Source organism: Asterias rubens, chromosome 3, assembly GCF_902459465.1.
Source record: "Asterias rubens chromosome 3, eAstRub1.3, whole genome shotgun sequence".
Lineage (NCBI taxonomy): Eukaryota > Metazoa > Echinodermata > Asteroidea > Forcipulatida > Asteriidae > Asterias > Asterias rubens.
In genome coordinates, this window is record NC_047064.1 from 10,734,660 (window position 1) to 10,748,514 (window position 13,855).

Sequence of the window (13,855 nt, forward strand, 5' to 3'; positions counted from 1 at the left end):
CTCGCAACTTCGACGACCAATTGAGTTCAAATTTTCACAGGTTTGTTATTTGGAGCATATGTTGAGATACACCAAGTGAGAAGACTGGTCTTTGTTATTACCAAAAGGTGTCCGTGTCTTAAAAGAATAGACTATTTATTGACCTTTTTCTTGGTTTTCTCTGAATCTTCTTCCTCTACATACAGGGCTCCGGTTACAAACCCAAAAGCAGAGTCCACCCTTGACATACAGAGCTGCCACAATGGTAGCTTGGTTCCCACTCCACTGACCACCTTGCTGAAAACCATAATTGCATCTTGGTAGGGTCTGGAGAGGTAGCCCAGGTATGGCCTGATCATGTACCACATTGTGTAGTCTGCGACTAATCTACAAACACAAAATTGTCAACATGAAATCAAAAAGATGAGAAAACGTCTACTGGTATCTGCATGAATTCCTTTAAGATTTGACTGTCACAAGTTAATCTGAACAGGAAAGTTGCAAACAACTTGCCAACCACAAGGTTTTGTTTTGGTTCAAGATACTACACAGTGAGGTACTATTGTTTAAATAAATAAAAATTAAAAAAACAGCAGAATTCCCTTTCACAATGACAAGAATAAATATTTACATCTAGTAATGAATCACAATTTCTTGATTTGTGTAATTCATAATCATGGGTGTTAAACCAATGTTTGAATGAGAGAGATTGGCTGTTGCCAGCTTGGTGTTTATATTCCTTTGTGGGAGTTTGCCGAGTTCCCTTGATGGGAGGATCTTTGAAACAAACAAACAAACAAACAAACAAACAAACAAACAAACAAACAAACAAACAAACAGACAGACAGACAAACAAACAAACAAACAAACAAACAAACAAACACACAAACAAACAAACAAACAAACAAACAAACAAACAAACAAACAAACAAACAAACAAACAAACAGTTTTCCTGTGGTCCAGTGTAAAATTTGAGCCCTGAACCTGCATGTTGCATTCCAAAATCTTACCATAGGTTCTAGTTCAAGAGACATGTGAAGAAGTATCTTCTCTTGCTTTATCGTTGAACAAACCTTTTAACATGCTAGGAAATTTGTTTATTTCAAAGAAAAAAAACCTTTTGTTTTAGTATTTTTTTGTCATATCATAGGGACTGCTCTCTGATCCCTCAACTCTACATTCCTGACTATACCAATGTCCGAGCCATTCTTTTTTTTACAAATAATTAAAATCCCCCAAACCACAGACAGTGCCCCATATTTTTTACCGTGTGAGGGTGCTCTCAATAGTATTTTGTAATATCACTTCCGGTGTCACGCGACTTGTCCTAAACAGTTTTTATTGGCATTCGCGTAAATTTAACCTGCTTTAAAGGTGGGTGGCAACTAAGGTCTTTTAGGATTTGAGGCATTGCATGGTGAGGTATCAATGTATATTTGGTTTGCGGTAACACCAAGGTCTTATTGTTCGTAATGGATTGATGTTCAGCAGTGGTAATGTTGTTTTGGGTATGATATATGTTTAGGAGTGCCCTCGCGCAGTCAAAAACACAGCGCATTGCAATGTTACTATTCTTGACACATACACTACATCAAACTTACTGTGGGGGTGTTTCTTTAATGAGTTGATTCAGCTTAGGGAAGTACGACGGAGTGTAAACTATGACCTCGAGTGAACTTGAGATTTCTTCGCCGTATGTTTCAGTCATGTAAGCTGGCAAGTTAATCTCAGGTATCATTTCTATTAACTCCTGGAGGGGTAGCTTATTGTAGATTTGCTCTGGATCTTGCAACTTGCTTTTGGGAACAAACAACTGAAGGACAAATGGCAAAAATCAACTTTACGGAAGTTCAATATAAAACAGAATGTTTTAAATATTTACCAAAAAACAAATTCCTGAAGGGTGCAAAAATATATATAAAAAATATGTATGTAGTGAAAATAATTTTTGTCTCAGCTATCATGAGAGGATAATTATTTTAGCATGTAAAAACATATTTTCATTACATTGTTTTACTCATTTCTCAAAAACTACAGCACCTCAGCAACTAATATTTCCAGGTGCGCTCTACTATCATTATCTTCAAACCGTGTAATTTTAATGTAATCTGTGGACATTGTGTTTTGTGTTTAAAAAAAGTAGCAAAATCCTTAAAAGCTATGTTTATACTGATTATATGGAACCATTCGGAAGTGACCAAAATCTTTCAAGATGCCCACTTGCAAAAGGTTACCATTAATTACTTGGTACTTATCTCTTTTTGTCTCAAGGTACAATGTATATCAATCAAAACAACATATTATATCAAGCAATTTCTAAAATGAACTTGTCCTAAAAAATATTTCCATCTGAAATGTGTCCATGAGCCAGAAAATTATGTACAAACTTGCAGTTCTTACTTTTAGTTGGGAAATCAAAATAAGCTCAAAGTGAATAAGTCCCTGACACAACTTTGTTCCGCATTTTCTCAAAAACATGATCGCCTTATTATTTTGAGTTTTTACATAGTATAAGTTGTACAGCGTGTTAAAGGCATGTCATGGCCTAGTGGTTCATTGAGCACTGGACTGAAGCTCTAATGTTGTATAAGTTGTACAGCGTGTTAAAGGCATGTCATGGCCTAGTGGTTCATTGAGCACTGGACTGAAGCTCTAATGTTGTATAAGTTGTACAGCGTGTTAAAGGCATGTCATGGCCTAGTGGTTCATTGAGCACTGGACTGAAGCTCTAATGTTGTATAAGTTGTACAGCGTGTTAAAGGCATGTCATGGCCTAGTGGTTCATTGAGCACTGGACTGAAGCTCTAATGTTGTATAAGTTGTACAGCGTGTTAAAGGCATGTCATGGCCTAGTGGTTCATTGAGCACTGGACTGAAGCTCTAATGTTGTATAAGTTGTACAGCGTGTTAAAGGCATGTCATGGCCTAGTGGTTCATTGAGCACTGGACTGAAGCTCTAATGTTGTATAAGTTGTACAGCGTGTTAAAGGCATGTCATGGCCTAGTGGTTCATTGAGCACTGGACTGAAGCTCTAATGTTGTATAAGTTGTACAGCGTATTAAAGGCATGTCATGGCCTAGTGGTTCATTGAGCACTGGACTGAAGCTCTAATGTTGTATAAGTTGTACAGCGTGTTAAAGGCATGTCATGGCCTAGTGGTTCATTGAGCACTGGACTGAAGCTCTAATGTTTCTGGTCAGCGGAGTGTGTGTGTTTGAGTGCCGGTTGTGACACTTGTGTCCTTAAATAAGCTAAAAGAACCCAAAACATTTAGTATCGTTGCTGTGTGATAAAGGCCCTCGCCTTCGGCTCCGGCCTTTATCACACGACCGCCGACCCTGGCGGCTTTAAACGTACGTTGAAGAACTCGTCGCTACCCTTTTATTCCCTTATTAATAATAATAAATCAAAACATTTGGACCAACTAAACAACCAATGATTTATTATATACCTAAAACAATTAATTTGGTTACAAATCAATCAAACAAGTAGCTTACCTTGCTTAGTTTGGTCTCAAACTCCAGTATTTCCTGCATACGTCTCCTGGCTTCTTCTTTCACATGAGCATGCTCCATGACCCCAGGGTAGTCATGTGATCGAAGTAAGGTCACTGCGGTTGCACCAAGTTCAATATAACCATCTAAATATTTCTGTAATCAAATTTTTTAAACGATATACTTAAGTAAATATCCGACAGTTACAACGCACACAAGAGGAATGTCACCCATGATTGGGTGCCATTGATTAGCTTCCCATGGCCTACCCCGGTATGTTCCAATAGCTTTGACGTCACTCCAGGTGCTCACCTGGGCAGCCCCAAGTGCCCTGCTTGTGGAACAAGTCACTTGGGGCTGCCCCGAGGTGCATGGCGTCACCATGAGAGGGCGAGTGTGATCGTTTGATAATCTCTTGTCAGGGGCTCACCCGGATAAGCACCGCAGGGTCGTCACGGCGAAGCTAATAGATCGCACCCTGTAATAACAGCGATTTACTGTGAGATGTGACGTACAAATAGCCATGTTCCCATTGGACTTTTTCTCTAGCTGCCACGTGGAAAATTACCGTGAGTGGCTTGGGTGTAATTCATCCTTGCGTTCGTTACCACCTGGAGTTATATTTGACAAAAATTGCATAGCGTTTTTACAACAAAGTCGCACTACATTGTAGGCTCACCGCATGGCGCTGTTTACATCCGACTTTTTAGCGCCCTTGTTAAGTTACCGGAAGTCTTCCGCAACATCTTTCAGCCTGTTAGTTTTTACATCAAGGTCGCGATAAGTCGCGATAAGTTGAATTAATGTTGTCACTCTACGGAGAAGTTGAGGCACTTTCACCAACAAAAGTCCAACGGGCAACCGCTTATGGTGTAGGTTTATGTAAATTTCTGAAATGCTAAACAATGGATAACAAATTCGATGTGTTTTTCACATGATGAAAAAATAATTTGAATTGAATTGATTTGAAGAAGGACTGAATTTTCAAAGTATTTCTTTTATGAAAGTTTATCTCTCTGAACCCACTGTGATTTTACAATGAAATTACTTTTGAACATATTTGAAAAGACAGAATGTGTATGGCAAGAGGAAGAACAAGTTTTTGAAATCCTTGTCTTGCAGGCACCCTACATAGCAGCCATGTATTTTGGCAACAGAACTTGTACTGCACTTTGAAAAATTCATAAATTTTGCATTGTGTATAAATAAAAGCTTGACTAACAAACTGTAAATTGTGAAAAATGTCCCAAAAAAATGGTCTAGTTGTGTTCTTTACTCAGTGGTTGACTCGGTTTAGGATCAAAAAATACATAGATATTGTCAGATCACTTACTTGTACAGTACTGTTTCCATTATATATTTCAGGAAGAGAGAGACCAAGGCCGGACTGGTAAAACTGAAATTAAAAAGTACAAATAATTACTATTATGTGCATGTGTATAATCATTTAAAATCATAGACCAAATTTAACAGAGCTGCTTAATCAGAAAATATTGCTTAACGAATAAGTCTGCTGAGCAGAAATGATTGGGTACTGTTCCCAACATGTGACATGGCAGTTCGGCTGGTAACCTTATTCTTGTACTGGTAAGCATACTTTTGTTTTTTGTGCTTTAACGGCTCTATGAAACTGGGCCCTTGTTCAAAATTGCCAAAAGAATAGTGACTTTTCTTACTGCACTTCAGGAAAGCAGATTGTGCCGTACGAGTGTTCGTTTCACATTTTCTGTTGAGTTCAACAAAAACTGGGCTTCATGCTATCTCTGGAATGTTGCCAAACATTTGGTTTTGAATGAATCGTTCCATTAAAGTGTGGGGAGATTACTTTCAATATATTGGTCCAAGCTGACACGAAATTTCATACCAGTACAGCCAACTGATGAGTGAGACTTGGGGGTGTTTAGCTGTTGTTGCCCCATCCAAAAATATACGGGTAATACCGAATAGCGCAGTATTTTGGCAACGGTAAACCAAGGATTCCATATCAAAAACAGCCTAAGCTTAACCACTACCAATCCTCTGAAGACCGTATTGAATATGAAGTCACTAGGCTCAAATATCTAACCTACAAGATGGCGTCTGTGCATGTGCGTGTATGTGTGCGTGCATGTGCCGTAGAAATCAAACCGGGAATGTTGCGTGCTTCATTGATGTACGCCTTTAGACGCACATACGGTTTGCCCTACAAGATGGCGACTTTTCACAGCAAAAAGGGGTTATTCAATACGGTCTATACAGATTGTAATATAACTTTGCCTATAAATCACAAAACTCAAGAAAGTACGGAGTATACAGTGAGTAAAACCAAAATAACAAGTCCAACCTTCATGATATTTGCAGTAGAATCTCGGTCATCTGGTCCAATGTCGTTATTAAATAAAGAGAACATCCTCATCTTATGGAGCTGAATTAAACGAGTCGTTAGATTCCATGTAGTTTCATTCCATTGGCCGGCTAGCGTCTCATTGCTTAACATGCTCCATCCTCCAAACGATTCCACTACCTACAAATACAGAGTCAAACAAATTGAGAATTACTCAGTCACCTTACAAAAGATACTGTGAAAGTAAAATCACTAAAAACAGCTCAAAAACCTGCAATAGGCCCGGTCCATACTTCTTGCGAATGCAATGTGCGAAGCGAATTTCCTTGCCTCACAATTGGAAGGGCAACGCGTATCGATTGATGCGTCACCAAAGTTCGCTTTGCATTCGCATTTGCAGGAAGTATGAACCAAGCTTTAGAATGAAGTCCTACTCAACAAAATCATAACTGAAATAAAAAAGGTTAGCTTGGGTGTGATCCCTGGCTATAGGACATGTTACAACCTGTATGGCTTCTGACTGGCAGCCCAAACAAAGATACTTTTCAATCAAGTATCAAGTATGGACTTCAATAACAGCATCTGACCCATTAACAAAGTTATCAGGTTTTGTGAACGTGTTGACTGACAGGCTGTGCATGTTTGCCCTTTGATTTTATCAAGTGTTTTGTCTTTTGTATCATCATGTTTGAAACTCTTTAAATATTATTTTAATTTGATTGCATTAATGTTGGGAAATTACATTTTTTTAAGTTTACAATACAAGTTTCATTTATATTCATGTTGTCAAAGAACTATCTGTTCATCTTTACAAAATTGCAATTGATGGTAGTTGCTAACTCTATTTGCTGAAAATACATGTCTACTGTTGTACTGGGGCAATTTTAATGTGCAAGTCATGCAAGGAAGTGTGGCAGTTTTTTTTACATTGCTGTCAGGCCCACATACACATGAGCCATATTTTATTAAGTCTGTAAGCGCAAAAACATATGCTATATGCACAGAAAAATATTGCTTAGCAGAAACTGGTTACCACTGCCAGCCAAAAGCCCATGAAGCTAACATCGTTGTGACTGGTGCCTCACCCATTGTTTATTAGCAGAGAAACTTGCTAGGCAGTATTTTCTGTGAAACAACTTTATGAAATTGGGCACAGGACGAGCAAAAATGTTCAGTGGTAGTAACACCAAAGAGCAAGGGTAAAACATGCAGGCAAATCTGGTTTAGACTTTTCAGATGTGTTATTATTATGATGCACATGTTGTAGGTACATGCTGTTCTCAAAATGAAACAATTGCAACCAATTTAACACAGCATGCTTCCTATGATGTGCATTTTGCTACCATCTGACATTAGATAATCAAGGTTAAAGATAAGGTACACTATTGGTAATTTGTCAAAGACCAGTCTTCTCACTTGGTGTATCTCAACATACATGTATGCATAAAATAACAAGCCTGTGAAAATTTGAGCTCAATTGATCATCGAAATTGGTAGAAAATGATGAAAGAAAAAACACCCTTGCTGGACGAATTTGTGTGCTTTCAGATAGGAATAAAAGACTTCTAGCTAGAAGTATTTTATTATTTTAGTGAGAAATTACCTCTTTCTCAAAAACTATGTTACTTCAGAGGGAGTCATTTCCCACAATGTTTTATAAAATCAACAGCTCTCCAATACTAGTTACCGAGTCAGTTTTTAAGTAAATATTTGTTTTGAGTAATTACCAAAACGTGTAATTTCCCTTTAACCCAATTTCTCATAAGCCTTTAACCCTGTATTGCACCTTACTATTTTTACTAGCAGTTTGGCCTTCAAATTTAAAAGGGCATGGACCCCTATACAAACTCAAAGCTAACTCTACAATATGTCTTGACCCACATGGCCATGGGGGCTGGTTTTCCACTTAACTTCCAAGGTTGGTTTCAAATGAGCCTTAAATTCACAGAATCACTGTCCCATCTGCAGACAAAATTAGGGCCAATGATTTTCCGTTTCAGATAAGTGCAAATTCCATTTGACAAAAACATGAATTCCGTTTCAGGCACAACAAATTATGTTCATGTTTTTTTAATTAGATAAAAGGTTATTAAATACCCAGGGAGACACTTATAAACATAAATTTTGGATAAGTTGCACTGCTGACTTCCTAAATGTTCACTTTTTTATTTTCATTTTTTTATATTTTTAATTTGTATACTGCTGATCGGTGCAACAGAAACATGTAACAGCCGTTGCACTGTGGCTGCAGTATCAATGCACATGACGTGATAGGCTTGATTCCAAGTCTAAAACTGCGGTTGTTTCTCAGCATCAGCCACATCGTAGGCTAATGACGGAAGTGTATCCATAAGAGGGCGATGTTTCGGCATGATCACATGTTTTTTTTGCTAAAACTGAAATCCCATTTTCCGTTTCAAAGGGCGTATTACGCATATTCCGTCTGTTTTGTTGCCAATAACGTGAATCCCCACTCACTGTGAATGAAGATGTTTGTAATATAATTTACCTGTAGAAGCTTTAGCTTCATTAGTCGTTAAGTTTTTAAGAACAAGTGAATTCCCAGAGCATTGTTTTCAGGAGAGTCTCATTATTTTTGTGAAATTGTTTTACCGATGTCTCAAATGTAAAACTACAGCGCCTCAGCAACAAATATTTTAAGAGAAGCTTTCTACCGTTATTATCTTCAAACCATATACAAGTTTAATGTAAATCAGTGGATGTTTGTGTTTTGTCGTACAAAAAGTACCCAAACACTTTCAAACCACTGTTGGAGTATTAATGGACAAGTCTTACCCTTAATAGAGGTGCAGCTCCAGATTCCTCTGTAAGAGTCTCATTCATACAGGTTTGAAAGTACTTCTTAGCCTTCTCAAATGCTTCACTATGCACACCTTTATATTCAAACCCGTCTCTTTCTAGAAGCTACCAACGAAAAAGGAAACCAACACATTTACAAATGAAAATACAACACATACATTATATAACACCTTATCTTCCAGTACGCAATAATCCACCAATCAGATGCTCGCACCAGAGTGTGAAAAAAAAAATACTCCCAGTTTTTATATTGCATTTTACCCATTGTGAGTTTCAATGCCTCACGCTCTGCATAATATGGTCAGTGCAAAAATTACACACTTAACTTTGCGTGTGCAAAAAGAAAAAACATCCTTGTCCCACGAACTTTCTGATGCTTGATTTTGGGACCTCAAAATCGTACTGAGGTTTCTCAAAAACTACGTTACTTCAGATGGAGCCGTTTCTTACAATGTTTTATACTATCAACAGCTCTCTATTGCTTGTTACCAAGTAAGTTGTTATGCTAACAACTATTTTGAGTAATTACCAATAGTGCTTTTAAGACTCTCACATAAGTCAATAACTTTTCATATATTTAACAGATAACTGGCCCTCTATCTACACTGACTGTGTGTACATGACTGCAGACTGGTTCCATTTAAAGGCAATGGACACTATTGGTAACTACTCAAAATAATTGTTAGCATAAAATCTCACTTGGTAACGACGGAGAGCTGTTGATGGTTTAAAACATTGTGAAAAACTGCCCCCTGATGTAATATAGTTTTTGAGAAAAGGGTTATTTTCTGAAAACCATTTATTAGGCATCTGAAAGCACACACACTTGTGTTTTTTCTTTCATTATTCTCTTGCAATTTTGATGAACAATTACATGTAAGTCAACATTTTAAAAGATCTTTTCATTTTATGCATAAGTTTGGATATACCATGTGAGAATATTTTGAAACTACCAATAGTGTCAATGCCTTTTAAGGCAGTGCACACTATTGGTAATTACTCAAAATAATTGTAAGCATAAAAACCTACTTGGTAACAAGCAATGGAGAGCTGTTGATAGTATAAACCATTGTGAGAATTGGTTCCCTCTGAAATAAAGTAGTTTTTGAGAAGAAGTAATTTTTCACAAACTTGATTTCGAGATCTGAAAGCACACAACTTGGTGTGACAACGGTGTTTTTTCTTCAATTATTATCTTCCAACTTCGACGACCCAGTTGAGTTCCAAATTTTCACAGGTTTTTTATTTTGTGCATATGTTGAGATACATCAAGTGAGAAGTCGACATCGTGTCCAGTGCCTTTAACAAAAGGCACCAAAATGTCTACAGAACAAAAATAGCAATGTGTATGTTGTTACCTTTCTCATGAGATGTTTGTTGCGTAGCCCCACCTTAGAAAAGGATCCCCATTTGGAGCGTCCTTCAGGAATCTCTGTAACATCTTTGAATTTACCGCAGGCATATTGATAGAAATCCTGGCAGGGATCTGCATCCAGGTCCATAACACGTAGGATGTTGGCTGTTGACTCAATGCACCTTGGTTCTAAACATGTTGTCTACAATTAAAGAGATAAGGTTTTGTTTTAGCAGGCACCCTTCATGAAGGGTTTACGCCCAGTCACACAGGCCCCGATAATGAGAATGAAAACGAGAACGATAAAAGTGGCGCCCTAGATTGGTTGAAATGCTCAGCGCAGAATGCGCCCACGCTTATTCAACCAATCAAAACCATGCATTTTTATTGTGCTTTTTTTATATTCTCGGCCTGTGTGATTGAGCCTTTACTCCATAATAGCCCTTCCTTGAAAAAACAGCCCAACTCAATTATTTTGTTTTGTGAAAGATCCTTCCATGGTAGACTCAGGCGCCTTTTCAAGTTTGTTTCAAAGGCGTACTATGCAATACTATTAGGTCTTGGCCTCTATTAACCTTTCAATCTGATTTTATGGCAAACAGCTTATCTATATACAGTATGTACAATCTTTTAAACTTGTCAATGAGCACATTTTAAGTTCAATTTAGAAATATGCATTTTTAATCTTTTTGTTTAACATATTTTGCTTCCTTTTCACTTCGATTTAGGGGAAGGTACACGTTTGGTAATTACTCCAAACAAATATTAACTTAAAAACTGACTTGGTAACGAGCATTGGAGAGCTGTTGATAGTATAAAACATTGTGAGAAACGGCTCCCTCTGAAGTAGCATAGGTTTTGAAATAGAGGTAATTTCCTACTAAAATAATAAAAGACTTCTAAGTTCTAGCTAGCAGTCGTTTATTCCTATCTGGAGCACACAAATTCGTCCAACAAGGGTGTTTTTTCTTTCATCATTTTCTCCCAAGCTCTGGTGACCATGCAATAGAGCTCAAATTTTCACAGGTTTGTTATTTTATGCATATATTGAGATACACCAAGTGAGAACACTGGTCTTTGACAATCACCAATAGTGTACCTTCCATTTAAAGAGAGACTATATGGTGTCTTTCTCTTAACAATTCTGATTTAAAAGGGTCTGCATACATTTAGTCAAATAACTCTGAAAATTAATGTCAATAAAAACTGCCTTGGTAAGGAGTACAGCAGCTTTGGATAGTAAAAAGCATTTTGAGAAACATTTCACTTCAAAGTACTACGGTTATTGACAAAGATATCACTTTTTATGTGTATTCTTAATAGGGATTATTAATGTTATTCCTGCGTGGACATATTCACTCTAGATAACCAGAGAAAGTATCAAAAACGTGACAATTTTTATGTAAAATGTTTATGGGTTAGTTTCTTTGTACAATGTATATAACATGTATCTACATGAAGGACTAAAACATTCAAATAGTTTCCCAAAATCAACCATTCATGTATACGCCCTACAGACCCTGATGGTATGTGGGTTTTTTTTCACTAAATACAGAATTTGTATATACGGAAAGCAGTACCAATTTGATTCAAAATAAATTGTTAAAAGTTAAAAATAAAAGTTAAAAGTAGGCCTCCATCAGATTGTAAAGTTAGTATCCACTTACTGTATGTGGTCTTTCTCTATTACAAACGTAGCCAACAGTGGCTACAACCAAAACCAGCAGCAACAAACAGGAAAGAGTCAGCACCCCCATACAGCGATCACTTCGTTGCCTTGACAGATTCTGCCAATGCACCACTGGGCCTGATTCGCCAAAAACAAAGGGATATTAAATTTGGTTTTTACCCATACACCGATGTGTGTTAGCACTGTATACTCAGTACTTTCCAGAGTCCTGTGAAAAAAATTATCACAGGCATGTTACTTGAGTGGGATTTCGAACCCACGACCCTTGCAATTCTAGAGCAGTGTCTTAAAAAAAAACGGAGCGCAATATGAAAAACATTATTTATGAATTGTTAAAATAGACAATGTTTACAAGAGAGCCACCAAGCCTGGACTTCCTACAGGCATGATTTGTATATAGCCTTATAGAAGAAATCATAACATCTTATATTTTATGGAAATTGCACTGTCCAATTCTTATCAACTTTTGATGTGATGAAAGGGGGCACATCTCAAAACTTGTCCAGCTTTTACTTTCATAACTCTTGAATTGATGTGGAAATTATGACACAAAATGTCAACTTTCCCATATGACCAGAGCAATATCTTGCCTGCCAGAACAGCCAAAGAATGTACAAGGTCACACTTATTGTAAACTAAGTTCACATGGTCTACACTAATAGAGAGAAAATAGCAAGCTGTTGCACACTGCTTACGGTAAAAATGCGAAAAAAAATTATCGGCATGAGGTTTCGACCCTTGAGCAGAGTCTTTCTCTAGCTTTTGAGAAAGACTCTGCTTAGGTCGAAATGTCAAGTCATAAAACTATTATTTGCAAAAATAATAATGAGCAATTATAGGGTCTGGTATATTTTTTATTTGTATTATGTTGCAAAGACAAGTCGCCAACAAAATTGGAATCGATGGACACTCAATACAGGGCACGGTTTCAAGTTTGGGGGAAAATAAAAACACATGTGAAAAATCCAGATCCAGATATTGCACTTCAATATCTCCAGAGATTGAGCAAATCCTGAGATTGTACTCATCAACAAGACAAAAGAAACGCACAACATGTTACCTTACTCCCCCTAGAACTATGAGGTTCTTTCTGCTATCATCTCCACAATAGCGGAATGAACCTCATAGTCTACGTGTATGTAGGAGTAATGTTACCTCAGCATGCTGAAAGAAGTATATTCTTGAATACATTGACAAATTTTTTAATCTTCTTACCAAAAAGGAGATCTGTACCCAAAGAAAACTTCACTTCAAAATCACACTTCTTTTCTTGCAGAATGGTTCTTCCAGATAAGACAAAAGAAGAAGACACCAAACAGCACAACCATCCAGCACCACCACAAAAATTGTTTATGAGGAAATGAACACATGCACAAATGCACTGAAACCTTATCCCACAAGAGAGAATCCAGTTCCACCACCCTGTGTGGTAGCTTCACAGATCAGCCAATAAACAACCCTCTGGCTTCCAGCATACTTAAAAGGAAACAACTTTATTGTTTCAGCCAAGTGGAAAATCCTCTGCACAAATACTTCAGTCAAGGACTCCCATGCCAAACCAAAACACACTGCTAAACTGAAATCTGAGCCCATCTATCATGTGTTTATAAGGTTTAATCAACTGGGCCAGTAATTGGGGATACCCTGGGGAAGAGGTTACAAGGTATAACATGATACTGGTGTGACCAGTTGGGGAGGAGGAAGCTTGCTTCATGCCATGCTCTTTATATCAGGGACGCTCTTAAAACTCATGGTCAGGAAAGTTTACTTATCTCAGGGACACATTTGATCCCCAACGGTAAACAAAAGCATTGTATTGTATCAAAGGTTCCTTTTGCCATGCTTTTGCCAAGTTGTGCTTGTGTAGCATGGTTGTAAAATTTTACAAGATGTACCTACTGTGATCATGGATAGGACAACAATGTTTGTGCTGTACACTGGGCCCCTTGTAAAACCTTGTCAAACTCTGCTACATTTTAATGGATGTCCTGACTTAAAATCTTCTGCAGTGGAAACTTTTATGCTTTGATCAAGGACATGCACGAAATCAATGTGTGAAAGCATAGAGCAGTGAAAGAGAATCTTTGTTTGTTGAATTGTTGAACAAAGTCTTGTAGGATTAGGAAGTCTCCCACACTGCACACGTGTGGCAACTTTTTGGCATCATTTGTGGAGGATGTGTCCATTCACACT

General features: G+C 37.5%; 1 protein-coding gene across 6 annotated transcripts in view; it reads right to left on the reverse strand.

Moving 5' to 3' along the window:
* LOC117288347 (endothelin-converting enzyme 1-like) overlaps positions 1-13,855 on the reverse strand; it is a 36,118-nt gene that overhangs the window by 10,564 nt on the left and 11,699 nt on the right. For 5 of the 6 annotated variants that reach the window (XM_033769171.1, XM_033769169.1, XM_033769170.1 and 2 more), the window contains 8 exons: positions 11,640-11,779; positions 9,977-10,174; positions 8,595-8,723; positions 5,799-5,978; positions 4,809-4,871; positions 3,479-3,631; positions 1,582-1,793; positions 144-366 (listed from right to left, as the gene is read on the reverse strand). In XM_033769171.1, coding sequence (XP_033625062.1) covers positions 144-366; positions 1,582-1,793; positions 3,479-3,631; positions 4,809-4,871; positions 5,799-5,978; positions 8,595-8,723; positions 9,977-10,174; positions 11,640-11,729 — 1,248 coding nt within the window. In that variant the 5' untranslated portion in view covers positions 11,730-11,779. The remainder of the gene's footprint in view (positions 1-143; positions 367-1,581; positions 1,794-3,478; positions 3,632-4,808; positions 4,872-5,798; positions 5,979-8,594; positions 8,724-9,976; positions 10,175-11,639; positions 11,780-13,855) is intronic. The other variant, XM_033769172.1, reaches the window with a different exon arrangement.